Genomic DNA, 17,084 nt, shown 5'->3' on the forward strand with positions numbered 1-17,084 from the left:
TAGAAATAAATGTACAAAAAGTATTTGTTATTAAAACACATAGAATAAAATTGAATTTTTTCTTTTATTAGTATCTTTAGTTATAAAAATGAAATTACTGTAATTAGTATACAATTTTATGCAGCACATAATGAAATAATAAAGTTACAATATTTTACATCAGAAAAATAAAAACCGTGGTCATTCATAAATCATAAGACTATAAATTTAAAACAAAAATTAACAGTTATAAAATAAATAAATAAAATAAAACAAACTTTTTTTTAACATTTTAAGGTCATTACATTTTTAATTGTCGCGCGAACTTGATCTATTTGGTAAATAATAAACCGTTCACTAGTAAAAATGAATTTATAATTTGACTAATATCAAGTATTAGATCAAATTCAATTCACATGAAAAATTAAAAATTTTATGGTTAAACAAAAATCGTATACTTCTCTATAAACATTTTTTTCGGAGGAATGTTAATATTTCTTAACTTAGTCATAATTAACAAAACAAAAAAAAAATAATAAAAACAAGAATAATACAAAATAATAACTGTTAATTTTTAAAAAAAAAACAAGACATTTTTTTATAGTTTCTAATAAAGGAAATTAAAGTCATTTAAGACCAACTATCAATGATTTTTTCCAATTTTATTGTATACTGAAGTTGAATATAAAGTAAGAATTAATTATTCATTTAATCTATATTATTATGTTGTTGTACCGAACAACTTTAATTATATTAAGACATGAGGAATGTTAATATAAATTAACAAATAAAAATTTGGCAACATTTGGAAGTTTAGAAATTATTCATGGTATACATGTGTTAGTTTCAGGAACATATTATTTTACCAGATAATCTTTAAATATACAATAAAAATGTGTTACTAATTAATTTAATAAGCTATTAATTTTCAAGAAAATTAATACTTATCATAAAATGAAAACACCACAATTTCACTATGTTTACATCGTAATAATATGTACCTATAAATAATTTCCTTAATATTGTAAGATTCAAACATTTTGATTTTGTTGCAAACTTATTGCTTTGATTAAAGTCTATAAATTATTTAAATTTATTAGATATTTTTCTAATGTATAAAATATTAAAAATTTAACTAATGAACACTGCTTACAGCTTAAATACAAATAAATAAATAAATATTTAACCCCCTCCAAAATACTTAAATTAGAATTTGTTCAGCATTAATTTATAAAAATAATATTGGTATCTAGTAGTTATTGCATGTAAATTATTGTTGAAGAATAAATAAATAAAATAGTTCGTCAATAGCATAAAAATTCAATGAAATATTGCATGTAACTATGGTTTTGTTATTGCAATTAATTATGCTTTATAGTAACCGAAGTTCAATCGTAATTGTTCCAAAAAGACAAATGTAAGAATGGTTTGAGGAGCCAATCTTACAAACGCTGGAACATAACCCTAAAAAAATAAAAATATGTATAAAAATATTTTACAAAGAAAAATAATTTTACCTTAAAGAATCCCATTGGTCCAAGCTTGGCAGTATATCTAACTAAATCAAGTGTACCCTAAAAAATGTATTCAGTTTAAATTAAAAACAAATGTATCATTAGTCATTTTTATTATTAAATTACAACATACTGAAAATTCGCCAGGTTTAGCATTCATTGCTCGAGTTTTTAACACATCCAAGGGTTGAGTTAGGGTTGTTGCAACAGCACCCTACAGATTCAGTAAATAATGAAATTGCATCAAAAAAAATAATTTAAATTGTATTCCACTTACAGCAGTAAGACTAGATAAAAAGTGTGTAGTGGAGTTGTCACCAAAGTATCCGGATGATAATAATAATTGTTTCACTTGATCATAAAATGATAATTGTCCAACAGTCATTAAAACAGCACGCATTGTAGCTGTCGATGCGCCCGAAAACAATCTGGTAAACCCTTCTTCTCGCCAAACGCGTATAAAACCATCAACAGCATGTTTGTAACTAAAACCATTAAATTGTATTAAAATGTATTTTTTACTTAATTTAAAGAAAACATTAAGATGTGATGATTGATGAGGTTTAACTGTTTAAGCGTATACTGTTTCACATCTATATCTCATCTCAATAAATTATACTTTCTGTACTCAAAGTTTTTCATAAACATCCATGTGTTGGATTGAATATTGACACCCAAACTTTGATTTTTCTACAGAAGTTGATACAATGCACAAATCAAATGGAATCAAATCGTGAAGGTTTCATGTTAAACTAATAAATATATGCACACCAAAGCTCTGTTAATACAATGTGAATACTGAATAAATAAAATGTTAGTATTTCATCACATTCATACTTTCTGCGCGATTCCAGTGGTAACTTCACATCATTCTGCATTCGTACGTTAATCATATCAGCTGGGGTTCCAACAAACCCACCAGCCGCCCCTGCAGCAGAAGCTAATAACACTGTTTTATAGAATGGAACATTTTCACCAGGTTTGGTCATTGCTTGTTTTCCAACCTAAAATTAAATACAATTTAAAACAAATTATAGAGCTTGACAAACACTTTAATACAATACCTCATATATTCCAAATCGCACAGTTGAATATGACAGTTGTCGACACAATGAAGCTGAAATACCTGTATACAACGAGAACACTCCTTGTTCTCTGATGATTTTCATTGCTAAACGGCTGACAGAGATTTTTCCTTCTTGTTGTGTTTGTAGATGTACCTGTGCATCAGTTACAAAATAGTTGATTCAGTTATTTACACCAATTTAATATTTACCTTGAGCAAGTCCAATGGATGCGTACAACATGCAGCACCAGCCGAACCAATACCACCGAAATACCATCGTGAAAACTTTTTACTTTTATCATTGGCTGCCATTTTATTTCTGTTTTACAAAATACGACCTGATGAAAGTATAAAATTACAGTACAAAACAAATTGACAAGAAAATAGTTAAATTTATTTGTAAATATCACTGCAATTTAATTAAAATAATTCTACACATTCTAAATGAATGTTAAACAAAGCAGGCTCTTCTATAGATAATTCATTCTCATTCAGTGTTTAGTGTCAAAGTGACAACAAAATCCAAAAATATTAACTCAAATAGAAATCCTAATGAACGATATTTATTGTACCTACGGTAGAAACCCTTACCGGGAAAAAAAAGAGATGAACGTAGTCGAAGTTCTACGATGTTCCCGGACGTCCTTGCATGAACTAAAAACTAACTTATCAACTTTCCCCTCGGGTTCCGGTCATTATTAACACATTAATATTCGTCTAGGCCGTGGGGGGGAATGAATACTTTATTGCTAATTTGTAAAATATAAGTATTTAACAGTGTCGATTGCCGGTGTATCGTCTAAAGGGCGTAAAGGGGGGGTGAAGGACAAATTGTGATAATCCAAGGTCAAATAAGTCATACGATAAGCGATATAAAAAAAAAAAATGTAAGTACAGCAAGCTCCACAGACTGGAAACGAGCTTGTTATCATAAAATAGATAAATATATTATTTACGAGCCCGAAGCTTAGATCATATTTTTATATTATACCTAGTTAATACTAATAATATTTAATGGCATGATAGAAATATCATATTTTCATATTTTGATTTTTAATAATCATTTCTATCTCGGTTTATAATAGGTTTATGGTCCGAAGTGCTTAGTTTCAAGTCTCTCAACTCAAAAATAGTCGTTAGTCAAATCCGATATCTTTATACACATGTATAATAATAATAATAAACTATTTAATAAATAATAATTATTGTATTATCTACTTGTTGTTATTTTTGTTTCAAATTTTTATTCGAAAAATCAATAGATATTTACGCTCAATAGATCGGCCACTCGTAACTCGAGAGTACTCACTACTCAATATCTTGACTCTTGAAATAATTAATTACTAGAGATATAATATTCTCTAGTCTTCGTGAACCATACAATCACAATCGCGATAAAAGCAACACGGTGTGAATTCGTGTATAGCAAAGGTCCCAGACTAAGTTTATGTCTGCGCACACTTAACGTCTTGTTTATCCATATTATTATATTAGTCATTAAATCATTTAAATCATTATTTCTAAACGCTACGCTATGTCGGTACGTCACACTAATTGACAGTCAAAAAATTCCGAACGTTCCGATCATACCAGCAGGCAGCAGTGTTGTTGTTGTTGTTGTTCAAGGTTTATAGATAATATACTATCTTTAATCTTTTATCGTGCAGCAGCTGTGTTGTTGTTGTTTTTATCATGTATCGTGATAATAGCAGTTGGTCGTCCACGCGTTCTTACTTGCCGATAGCGGGAAAACTTTAAAACGAAAATCGCGAAATGAAAGCTACTTTCAAAGCTTAGACTACCGGTTGATGGTCACCGTTTACTTCGCCGTCTATAACCGCTGACACTATGACCAATGTGGACGTTTTGGAACAATTGCAGCTGGTGCTCAGGCCCGACTCGTCGGACCGACGGATCGTGTGCGTCGAAGAGACAGACACCGCCAAATCGGACGTGATCCTATCGTTTTACATGTGGTACGTGTTCACCAAGACCGACCGGCCCGTGTGCATGGTTGGTGTTCGAGACACCTATGGTCACTACCAGAACGTAGGCCTGAAGTTCCATTACAACCTGCTGTCGATGTACAATCAGAAACGGTTTGAGTTCATCGAGTCTGCCTCGTCCGTCGACAGTCTGGTCGGCTACGCGCAGGACTTGTTGCAAAAGTACCCCACCGGCTTTGTCTACATGGTGGTGGATGACATTAGTTCGTTGTTACTGTTGGGTGAGAAATTTGAAGACATTGTTGGATTCCTGGTGTTCGCCAAGAGCCAACCTCGCCTTTGCCTTGTGCTGGGCTGTTGGAAACACAAGGCAGACGAATCAGCTAAGAGGTTAGCATCCGCTGTATCGCATCTGGCCGACATCAGAGTGGCACTGGCACCGTTAGTTACAGGATTTTCAAACACTGCGACAGGCACTATGAGGATCACTACACATGAATCAATGTTTTGCATAGACGACGTGTCTTACTTGTACAAGTTGGCTGATAATGGACTCAAGTTAACTTTAAATTCAGGCAATGTCAGATAAAATCATTAAGTTTTTAACATTTTATGAACTGTTGTAAAATTATATGATTTAATGAGTGCTGTTTGTATAAAAATAATTTAAATATTGTAAATAAACATTAACTAACAATAACTTTTCTGTTTATTTTATTAAAAAGAAAATTGTACACAAGCAAAAAAACACACAATAATATAACATAATATTAAAAATTCAACAGCCATTAACAATAATCATAAATCACAGAAAATCAAAAGTAGAACATAAATTCATAACAATCAGATCTTTTTTTTAATAAATAAATACTTAAATAATTGTATACTTTATATAAAGGTAAATTCATTATTTACAAAGTTTTAAAACACTTATTTACAATTTAATAAACTATCTTTTCAATAACAAAAAATAAACAATAAACAATAAATTCCTTCTTCTTTGTATAAAATTGTTAACATATTAAATCACACTATATTTTTATACAATAATTTATATACATAGGTAATATAAGTATTAAGTATTATAGATATAAATATTTAACCATTGTGAATATATAATAGTTTATTGTATTATAATATTTTAATATACTTTTGATTTTAAATCAATTTGACATTTCAAAGTGTACTAAGTAAAGTAATAATAGACAATAGTCAAATATTAAAAAAAAAAAAAAAATAGGTAATCAATGAGTTTTTTTTAAATATTGAAAATAGGAATGATAAACAAGATTTACAGTATTATATTGATATTGCTAGTATGGATTATATAAGCAATATATCATAAATTATTGATTTACTTATATTGAATTGCATTCAAAATATATATTATATTCATAATTTTAAACTTGTAATAATTTAATGAAAGTAGGTATCACTATTTTGTCTAAACTACCATAAAAATGCTAGTAAATATTTAAAAAAGATATCTATTTGTACAATGCAACTAGTTAGCGTGATAATGCTAAAAAATATGTTCCAAAAAACATTGTAATTTACAAATTTGGCATAAAAGCTTCCTTATAGTTAAAAGATGGTATAAGATAAATAATAATAGTTTAAGCAATTATTTTACTTTGTTAAATTAATATGTTAGATAACTTCAAAACTGTAGCTTGGTTACACCGCTTAAGCACAAATTCACATTTTGGTTGGAGCCAAGGTTCACCGTCAACCTGAACTGGTAATTTTTGCAATAATTTTATCTGTCAGTCATAAAATGTTTTTAATAAGCAAGCAATATCAATTTATCAATTGCATAAAATATAAGCACATAACTTACTCTGATCACAGATGCTTGACCAATTCTAATAGGTTCAGCAATTCCCATTTTTAACTGTGCTATGTGTAAGGAAGATCTTATTCCAAGTACTTCCAATAATCCATCATCAAAAAACTGTGCACCAAACTCATTACCATCATTAGCTCCCAATTTCCATAAATTAACACCAGCACCCCAAGATTCAATATTCACAATAACAATGGATTCAATCTCTGGTAAAACAATTCTTTTTTCATCCATATACAACTCAATCATATTAGATAGACCTTGACACTGATGTTCTAAAAATTGTTGTGTACCACACCCTACATATATTATTTTATTCAACAGTGTACTATTGAATAAGTATAATGGTGACTTCCTAGTATGATGAAAATCCAATGTTATTTGAGCGTCCAAACCGATTCCTAAATAGTTATACATTGTGATAGTGTTTGTTATTTTTATCTTTTTCAACACATTTGACAAAATATTCACTTTCCATCTAGTAAAAAATAATCAGTATTAGTTTTGGTTGGTTACCTTTTTATAATTAAGTTTAAAAAAATGTAATTAACCTATCTAATTTTATAACTGAAATATTATCAAGAGAATTCACTATTCCAGAACAATCAGAATCTGAATAGGAAGTTCCCCATCCCAAAACTCTAGACAAGTCATTTCCAGTACCAAGTGGTATAATACCTACGGCGGGATCATTCTGAAAACATTAATTTGGTTATTAAAATATTTATACATCATTGATATAACAATAATGGATTTATAATTACTTTTAATTGTAAATTATGAATGCTGTTTAGTACACCAGCAACTGTACCATCACCACCAGCAACCAAGACAAAAACACATTCAAGCTGTGTGGTTTTTAACCAATCCAAAGCTTTTTCTGGTGGGCAATCAATAACATCATATATCTGTATAGGATTTAGTAGACGCCGGAAATGAGAAATTATTAAAGTTCCATCATTATTACCAGATTTCTTGTTTGCTAAAGTATTACATAAAATACATTTTAAAAATATATTGAATTTATTTATATAATTATTTACCAAATATGATTAATGGTGTCCAGTCTTCCCAACCAGGGTGAATAACTTTTTCAATTCTTTGCTTGGATACATTTTTAAATCGGTTATTTGTTTTTATACAAAACGGAGGTATAATATATTTACGATATATTCCAAAATCACATTTCTAAAAAATATTATAATAAAAATATATGACTATCAAAACAAAAAAATTAACCTTGATTATTAATGTTTCAATAACTCTCATATAATAATGCTGTTTAAAAACCTAATTGAAATTCCAATTATAGTTATATTTAATTGTTATAATTAGCAGTATAAATATAACGTACATTTATCAATAATTAATATAAATATAAATATAAAGGAACATATTATTAAGTTTTTAATTTAATAATTTTAAAGGTTAAAATAATTAATTAAAAAAATTAAAATTAACTTATACCTGAATAAATTGATCTATACAATTTTCATGTAAAAATCTCCTACACCATAGACATTGAAAAAAATGTCCAAGAATACTATCAGTGTCATCATCCGAGGAACAAACACAACATGTAACATCAATTAACAGAGCTATAGAAAAAAAAATAATAATAAATAATAATATCTTATTAGTGTTAAATAATAACTAAGTTAAATTATTAAATTAATTAATAATTACATTTGTTCCAGTGGTGTGTGAAATTCTTAGGTGGTCTATTAGTACTTAAGACCTTACAACTTATCCGTTTGTTAGCTTTTTTTACACAGCCCAAGTCAACAAATATCTCACAATTATCACAGTATCGAATTTTAGATCCATGCGTTAATGTTTCACACACAATACATGCATTTGGATCCTATAAATGAATGATTATCAGTAATTTGGTTTTAAAACATTAAATCTTTATGTTAGAAATAATAAACTCAAACTGATTAATATTACTTACACTCAGTATGTAAGATGGTTTTTCAACCCACACATGAGATGACAAACCTTTGTCATCTATATCACTTTCAGGAAATAACCATCTGAACGCTTTAATACTAAAAACAAACACTACAATTGCGATTAGAAATGCAATTATACTGGACGTCACTAGATCATCTGTATCCAAATACATGTTAAGTCTGAAATACGTTGAAAAAAAAATTGAAAAAGTTCCACAATTTTATACCATTATAATTACGAATTATTAGTATGTACAGATGAATGTGTAATACTTAAAAAGGTTAATTAATTGTTTATATAGTTAATACCATTATCGATTTACTTTACAAATTCTGCTGAGCGGTATCTATTACTGTGTTAAAAAATGAAAATACAACTGACAGCGTTTCGACGTTGCGTAGTATTTCGCACATATTATCTGACCTTTTTAACACAATTTAATGCTAAATGCGCAAAGTCTTTTGTTGTAAAACGGGTATTGCGTACTTTAAGTGGCAGGTATTGTCTATGATACGTTTTGGTTTTATTTTTACATTTGTAAATCTCTAGTGAATTGTAATGTAAATCGTAACATTATTTTTAATTTATTGATCATCCAAACTTCAAAATATAAATATTTAGAAATGATAACAATTTCATATCAATCCGAATAGGAGGTAAACACGCATGACACAGTATCATGTATGTATGATATAATATAATGTGGGTAAACGCAAGGTGGATATCCACCTTGGGTAAACGGTAAACTGTAAAAATATGAAGTGGGAAAACAAAAGAAATAGATGTAAAAAAAAATAAGTAGGTAGTTGAGTTGTAATTAATTACCTAGTCGTTCTAATTTCTAAGACCATGGTATAGTGATGGAAGTGGTAGAACTTATCACGTGACACACATAGATAATGTCAAAAAACTCAAAACCGTTTAAAAATGAAAACTTATTTAAACCAACTTTACATTAACTTGACTGCAGTCTGTGAATTAGTTTTTCATTAATTTTTCTTTAACTTTTTTTTTTTTTTTTATAATTTTATTAGAGAATATACAATCTATACCCAGAGGCATAATAAGAATATGTGCTACACTACATTAAAAAACATGAATAGGGTGAGGGAAGAAACCATCCAGTGATCGCACTTCCTTTTGCTTAATATAGATGTTATATATTTATTTTAATTATTATTATCAAAAAGATTTTTTTTTTTTTTTTTTTTCCGTTATTCATTAAGAAGATCTCTGCACCAGTTTCTTTTTAAACGCCGTGGAGGGTTTCCAGGAATTGTGTGAGTGGCTAGATTGGATATCAGAGGATTTGAGTGACCAGGCAGTTTATTGAAAAAACGTTTGTAATACGTTTTAGCTTCTTCGTGTATAGTTTTCATTTTTAAGTCTGTGTGGAGAGTACAATTAGAAATATAAGGGGGGGAATTGGTGATGGAGCGTAGGATTTATATTAAATACCGTTTTAAAAAATGTTTCTTTTTACTTATTATCATTTATTGTCAGTAGAGCTGGAATATTATTTTCTAGGTAGGTACCTATAACCTTATAATATATTTATAAGCATGACCATATATACTGTTAGCATAAGTAGTATAACTATATTGGTTATTCTGTACTTATAGCAGTTAAACTAGTTAAAGTCTTAAAGGCTTAGGTACACCTATAACGCATTGAGCTTTAATAAATCATTACATTATAAACAGTAAGTATATAAAATAGGTAAATAGGTTAAATACTAAAATACTTAAATACATATAAATATATTTTAATAGGTATAAACACAGTATATTCGTTAAATTAAACCGATTTAAAATTATCCCACACCGGCATAATCAACCTTGTAATTTATATGATCCAAACATCCCGATGCATTATTTTTCACACCGGTTTGTTCTAGCGAATTTTTAATTTGTAATTGTTATATATTTCAATGTTATTAATTGCATTTTAAAATCTAAAATATTATGTCTATGTGCTTAAACATTTTGTATATACTTACCAAGGTATCTAGTATCATATTAATTATTATATGATATATATATTGTTTGTTAAAAACTGTAAAGATTTTTAATTTTTATAATGTGATTCCCAAACTTTTTTATTTCGCGTTTCCTTTGCAGATTTTCAAAAAGTCTACTAAATTTTTTTATTACTATTTTATATAAATAATACAATTTTCAAATATTTTGATTCTTTTTGAGCTTTGACTTCTATGAGTACTGATTTTAAAATAATGATCGATGACTTTTTTTGTTCTGTCTATCACCACCTCTTAAGATAGTAAATATTTTTTTGATTTTTAAATAATAGGTTTGGTTTATGCTACAAAATTTGATCAAGATGGAATTTTTTTTTTTGCGGGGGAGATATATTACCTGCTTTTTTTTTTTTTAATCTATATATAGGTAACTAAGAAGAACAGGAATTTTTATTTTTTAACCATTTCCAATATTGAACTAAATCAATATTGTTTTTTGATGTAACTCAAAAATGAATAATCTTAGGTACTTAAAGTTTTCATCTCCAAACGTTTATGTTAATGATAATATTTTCAAAATATTTTGACTACTTTCGAACTATTTAAATTTATGGGCACCACGAGGGGAGTGCAAGGAGGCGCACTTTCACCTCCTGACTTTTCAAAAAAAATGAATGGCATTATATGCATAATGTAGGTATTATGTATAGTAAAATTAAAAATCAGCGTATACTTACTATGCACGATACATCCTCTTGTTAAAAATCCTAGCGGCACCTATGTTTACAAGCATGATAAATTTTCAATTTTTTCTATAAATGTCAATAAAAAAATGTTAGGTGAACGATTCAGCCTGAGTCAAAATTCTTTAAAATTTAATACAATATTACACAAAATTTGTTCTTATAATAAAATATATGTATGAAACTATTTGAAATTTTAAAACTCAATATTTTTTGTGTGCATTTAAAATTCGAATTTATAAGAAATTGCCAAAAAAAAATAATAACTATTTTATATTGTACCTATATTTAAAATCTTTTTTTTTATATCACAGTATAAAAAATATGATACAAGATTCCTTAGAAATAACTCATAATTAAATAATAAAATCTAAATATATATAAATTTACAAACATAAATTTAAACAATAAATAACGATATTAATAATTTTTTTATAAATTATCAATGTTTCAACCGATCATTAAATATTAAAAATAGCTTATATCATGAAAAGTTATAAACATGAAATACCTTGCTTATTTTAAGGTATATATTCTCGTGCTAATAACTTTTACGTATTAAAAAATTGTAATTATTATTTAGAATGTAACAAGTTATTCCCCTCTATATATTTTTATCTGAGTACCAACCAACTCACGTAGTACGCACACAGCTGCTAAGAATGTGTTTCAATTGTTGTTTAAACATCGATGAGTTCTGGTCGCGTGGTTGTTATAACTAAAATACAATTTTTTAACAAAAACGAAAATGGAAAAGTGGAATGGAAAAGTAGCTGTAGTAACGGGTGCTTCTTCTGGGATCGGAGAGGAGACTTGTAGGCAACTAGTCGAAAAGGGAATGATTGCTGTTGGTTTTGCTAGAAGAGAAGATAAACTTCAGGTACGCTACATAATTATATTGAATTAAAATATTTAAGTGTTAAGTTTTTATGTAAAATTTTATAGATTTAATTAAATATTAAATATATAAGTAATCAATAAAGATTCCTTATTTTCTATTGTTTAAAAAATAGGTCAACTTGTTTAATTTTACATCCGAGTAGAAAGATTAATTGTATAATTCAGTGTTTCCCACCCTATTTTATATGGCAATCCATTATTAGATACATAATCTAACTGGCAACCCACACACAAATTTAATTTTATACTGCAATAGGTTACACTATAATTTACTATATTATAGTTTAATCTTATAATCGTATAACATATTTGAAACCCACCTAACAATTTCAAAACTATAGGTTTAGCAGTTTTACATAGATTTGTAGTTTTTTTTTATTCATTCGATAATATTTTAAATTTTGATTGGACTATACCTAGCTGATTTATATATACATTAATTTTATGATGATGTGTTTTTCTTGTGTAACCGCCGAGTGATGACACGTTTTATTTCCAGTTAAAAATATACTAGTAAATTAAAATAAATAATAAATTTAATACACGAAATACAGTTACATAATCCTCAATGACGAGGTCCTTTCGTGACCTACTATTCATATTTAATGAATTTCATGTGTAATTATCCTGTGAGTTCTTGGCTATGAGGGCTATACTATAAATGTGACCGTAATATCCTTATATCTATCCTTCAAAATGTTGTTCACCGTGTATTAGTGTATATCATAACACTTAAAACATTATATTATATATACCTTTTTTTCTTATTTATATATTTAAATACAAAATACGATCAAACTTATAAGATTTGTATTTATTATAGTTGATAGATATCTTGAAAAATAGTATTTCTATAAAGTCCTTGATAAAACAGTCTGGCATTTGATTTAATTATAGGTACATATTTTAGAAAATAGAATTAGTAAAAAGTAAAAATATATTTTAGATTCTGAGTTGAGCAATAAATATATAGATTTATAATAATGATTTATTATTTTTACTTTGTGATAAAATACACAAAAGACAAACAATTCAATCTTTATTTATATTATGATAAAAAGAAAAAACTTAGAAAAAGCATAACGATCAAGTGTCAAGTGGGTAAGGTTAAGTTGTAGAGTAGATATTGTGTTGACTTCAGAGTTGGTCACTTTGATGTGTGCATTAAATTTGAATGCAATAATAGGTATCATTGTAGACGAAAACAATTCTGAAGGCGCGAGGGTGATCTTTCAGCCTAGCTAGGATATATTTTTTCCACTGAGTATTGAATCCAATAATCTAATATATATTTTCCAGGCGTTAGAAGAGGATTTAAAAGGAAAACCGGGTAAATTTTATTACCTTAAAGTTGATTTGTGTTCGGAAGAAAACATTTTGGAAGCTTTTAATTGGGTAAAAAAAACATTGAAATCAGTTGATGTACTCATTAATAATGCAGGTGTCTGGAAGCACAGTGATTTGTTAGGTAAATTAAATTAATTAATAAATGTATAGTATTTTAGTATAATTCAATGATTAACTGTAAATTAAAGTATGTAAAATAATTTAATAATATGTACTACACTATAAAAAATGTAAAGAACGTATTATAAGTTTGGTACTAACTTTTGTAATTCTGTAAAAGTCAATATAATATTGGAGTATTATAAACTTATTACTAATTACTAAAAATTATATAATAATAATTTATAATTTATAAAATCTAATTACTGAAGTCTAATTAACTTATTATTTTAACATGTAAATTCTAACATGATCAACTTTGAAATTACCCGCAATCGACCATATGGTCGCCCCTGGCGGGCGGCCTGGTATATTTCCAGTAATTTCGTATTTAAGTCAGAAGTTTATTATATCAAGTACATTTGAATTTTAATCAATATTTTATCAATAAAATAATTTTATTATTTATTAAATATTGTGACGCAGTAAAAAACTTTACCTTTTTTAAAACTTCTAGGAAACACAAATGATTGGAAACAAATGTTTGAGACTAATGTCATAGGTGCTAACATTTGCAGCAGAGAGGCCATAAAAATCATGGAAGAAATACAAATTAAAGAAGGTCACATAATAAATATTAACAGGTAAATAATTAATAAATATAATAATAGCATATAGGATTTTTATATTATTTTATAATAAACTTTTAAACTTTAACGAAAGATATTGTGTATAAAAAATAAAAATATAGTGTCTTATGGTTCAGAATTTCAAAAGTTCTTAGTAAAATGAATTGATATTGTAGTGTTGCAGGTCATTATCTATATCCATTCATGAAAGATATTTCAGTTTATGGGGCTACTAAACATAGTGTCACTTCAATTACAGAATATTTAAGAGAATTAATGGGCATGAAAAATTTGCCGATTAGAGTCACGGTAATTTATTAGTTTTTAGATTTATTATAGGCTGTATAAATTGATATAAGTATAATAGTATATAATATATTGTATTATGTTACATTATATTATATTGATTAACTGGTTATAAATTATTTTATGTATATTTGTTAGTTCATTAATTTAATACAAATTTTACTGTTTAATTTAGAGTATAAGTCCAGGTGCAGTAGAAACCGAAATGACTGAAAGTTTAAGTAAATTGGAAGGCGTAAATATGTTGAAATCTATTGATATTGCTGAAGCTATTATGTACGTGTTGAGTGCACCGCAGCGAGTTAATGTAAGTCGAAACATTTTTAAGTACACGCGTCACGTATTGTAATTTTTAATAAATTATGGATACCTACTAGGTATATTTAGTACACATAATTGTCATACTAATTATGATTGTTTTGAGTTTATGATTAATAAATAGATATTTGTGCAGCTAATATCTAAGAAATTGCAGTTAAAAGGTTAAAGTATGCAAAATAGTAAAAATAAAAACAAATTTTTCACTATAGGTATTTTAAATTATATTTTTATGCTATTTATTTCTTATAATATTATTTTTTATTAGTTAACTATTAAAATATATTATATTTATGTTAACGTTTATGTACAAAATTTTGTAAATCTATAGAATAACTAGTTATAATGGGTAGGTACTTTCAGTTAGTGTATTGAATGAATCGATAAATACATATTTTAATTTTTTATTATACTACTAACTTTATATTTTTGTAAACTAACAATAGCGGGTTAGTCAATGTATTTAAAACTATTTTTGAATCTATATGTAAAGTACAAATATTCATTTTTTTTACGTTAATTTATTAGAATTATTAAATTATTATTATTTTTATAAATTATAATTTATTTGGGGTGCCGCCAAACCCTCCAATACAACTAAAATTCAATCTTTCCAATTCAAATGTCTACGGCAAATAACTAAACCCTTATTCTATATATCTAATGATACTCTCCATAAAGATTTATCCATCCAAACAATAAAAAATGTTGCCAAGATTTTCTACAAATGCATCCACTCCAATCTTCACGATCATCGCAACCCCTTGATTTCAGATCTATCTGTTCCCACCATTTCTGGTGTCCCCAGAAGGCGTTTAAAACGAACATGCTGTCGTGATCAACTCTTAGACTAACTCCACCCCCGCTAGGTTAGGTTGAACCTTGTCAAGAATTTCCATCAATGGATGGATTCTTCATTCAAGCCCCCTGTCTGAATTGATGTAAATAATAGTAATTTAATTTAACTAACGTTTGTTACATTATCCATTATTTTGTCTTTTCTATAATTATTCTTTTATCAGTAGTGCTTAACATTGTGTAAACATTAATTTACAGATTGTACAATTATCTAGACTAAAAATAAAGAATAAAAATAATTTTTTGTTAGTATTAATCATTCGGGTTTTTGGTTCCAAAATTTAGTAAGGAATTTGTATGGACTATATTTCCGAAATTTATACGATTTTCTTTCCCACTATAAAATGATGATTTGCATATCCAGACATTATATCCTTAGCAAAATACTACCGAGTAATGGTACTCGGCAGTGTTAGGTTGTTGATTTTTGTATTACACTTTTACTATTTATAATACGCATAGTACGTATAATTTAAATATATAATATTATATAATAATAATAATATAATTGTAATATATTATAGTAATTATATTATAATTTTTAACGTATTTTTTTTTTTTTTTTACAGGTCTCCGAAATCATCATAAGGCCAACAAGCGAAAATACATTATCTTTTGTGAAGAAACTTGCACAGATATAAATTAGGATTAATAGTTAATACTCATTTAATTCAAAATCTCAAGTTTAAATAATATTTTGTTCAATGTTTATATTTACTGTCTAAAAATTAATATTTAATATAATATATCCAATACGCGTATCCTATTATTATGGGTAATATGTTTTATAACTACTATAAACGAAGATGATACAACCTAAATAAATGACGAAATAATTAAATATATAATTATTAAGTTATTACATTTTCCCCTTATACCAGAACAAAATTTTATTTTTTCATTATTGGGAAAAATATTCTTGAAAATTATTTTGGTGGATGTATTATAGCTAATCCGAAGTATGGAAATGTTCAAGCGTGTTAAAATATGTGATAATAAATAATGGTTAATTCTAATATTACAACTCCTTCAAGATAAAAATTAACTACTTCTATTACATAACTATGTATACATAACACATCATACAGTAATATAGTAAAAGTATTGTGAAATTCGAAAGACTTAAATATCCAAGAATTACATTAATGATAATGATAAACGAAGTGGCACTATGAAAAACAAGGGGTGCCGAAACTCTTCTATTTTTTTTATGATATTATCTCATGGTAGGTACCTAATGGATATGGTTATTACTTATTATGAAACAATTTGGGAGTGTTAATTTAAAAATTTAGAAAGCTAAGCATACCCAAATTGTGCCGATGGATATACATAGTTTTTATTTTAGGTTAGATATAGATATAGAATAAGCCGGTATCATCCAATGCAATTAAAATAATAAAAAATAAAATATTCAGTATACTATTTGTTTTCCATAAAACAATGTTATTATTCTATGTTATTTTTTAGAAACTTCATACAAATACCTAATTTCCCTCAGTAATTAACCTTCAAATTTTAAATACTCCGGTAGATTACTGTAGTAATTTGTATCAATTAATTTTCAATTAATTTTGTGATTAACTGTAGAACTAAGTA

The 17,084-nt window shown here is 27.1% G+C and overlaps 4 protein-coding genes across 7 annotated transcripts; 2 read left to right on the top strand and 2 right to left on the bottom strand.

The window, feature by feature from the left end:
* Positions 1 to 45: 45 nt before the first annotated feature.
* Positions 46 to 4,025, bottom strand: LOC114122159 (mitochondrial dicarboxylate carrier). 3 transcript variants are annotated; one of them, XM_027984739.2, is made up of 8 exons: positions 3,869 to 4,025; positions 2,770 to 2,897; positions 2,558 to 2,713; positions 2,331 to 2,497; positions 1,771 to 1,978; positions 1,627 to 1,707; positions 1,497 to 1,553; positions 46 to 1,443 (listed from the first exon to the last, which is right to left on the bottom strand). In XM_027984739.2, the coding sequence occupies exons 2-8, from the start codon at positions 2,869 to 2,871 to the stop codon at positions 1,345 to 1,347; spliced, it is 870 nt and encodes a 289-aa protein (XP_027840540.1). In that variant the 5' UTR covers positions 2,872 to 2,897; positions 3,869 to 4,025; the 3' UTR covers positions 46 to 1,344. The 3 variants fall into 3 exon arrangements, with proteins under 3 accessions (XP_027840540.1, XP_027840539.1, XP_027840538.1); XM_027984738.2 differs by having other exon boundaries at positions 3,830 to 3,978; XM_027984737.2 differs by lacking the exon at positions 3,869 to 4,025 and adding an exon at positions 3,151 to 3,523.
* A 122-nt stretch (positions 4,026 to 4,147) lies between these two features.
* On the top strand, positions 4,148 to 5,206 carry LOC114122160 (uncharacterized). The gene has a single exon (XM_027984740.2). It carries the CDS (start codon positions 4,408 to 4,410, stop codon positions 5,092 to 5,094), a length of 687 nt encoding a protein of 228 aa, XP_027840541.2. The 5' UTR covers positions 4,148 to 4,407; the 3' UTR covers positions 5,095 to 5,206.
* A 532-nt stretch (positions 5,207 to 5,738) lies between these two features.
* Positions 5,739 to 8,913, bottom strand: LOC114122197 (diacylglycerol kinase epsilon-like). Of its 2 annotated transcripts, none has more exons than XM_027984787.2 (9): positions 8,630 to 8,913; positions 8,306 to 8,486; positions 8,038 to 8,215; positions 7,819 to 7,949; positions 7,395 to 7,539; positions 7,116 to 7,333; positions 6,903 to 7,045; positions 6,346 to 6,829; positions 5,739 to 6,268 (listed from the first exon to the last, which is right to left on the bottom strand). In XM_027984787.2, the coding sequence occupies exons 2-9, from the start codon at positions 8,477 to 8,479 to the stop codon at positions 6,143 to 6,145; spliced, it is 1,599 nt and encodes a 532-aa protein (XP_027840588.2). In that variant the 5' UTR covers positions 8,480 to 8,486; positions 8,630 to 8,913; the 3' UTR covers positions 5,739 to 6,142. The 2 variants fall into 2 exon arrangements, with proteins under 2 accessions (XP_027840588.2, XP_027840587.2); XM_027984786.2 differs by having other exon boundaries at positions 8,616 to 8,913.
* A 2,759-nt stretch (positions 8,914 to 11,672) lies between these two features.
* LOC126548952 (farnesol dehydrogenase-like) lies at positions 11,673 to 16,333 on the top strand. The gene is made up of 6 exons (XM_050197080.1): positions 11,673 to 11,908; positions 13,228 to 13,396; positions 13,892 to 14,018; positions 14,180 to 14,312; positions 14,485 to 14,616; positions 16,055 to 16,333. The coding sequence occupies exons 1-6, from the start codon at positions 11,777 to 11,779 to the stop codon at positions 16,124 to 16,126; spliced, it is 765 nt and encodes a 254-aa protein (XP_050053037.1). The 5' UTR covers positions 11,673 to 11,776; the 3' UTR covers positions 16,127 to 16,333.
* Positions 16,334 to 17,084: the final 751 nt, after the last annotated feature.

The sequence above is a fragment of the Aphis gossypii genome, chromosome 1, assembly GCF_020184175.1.
Source record: "Aphis gossypii isolate Hap1 chromosome 1, ASM2018417v2, whole genome shotgun sequence".
NCBI lineage: Eukaryota > Metazoa > Arthropoda > Insecta > Hemiptera > Aphididae > Aphis > Aphis gossypii.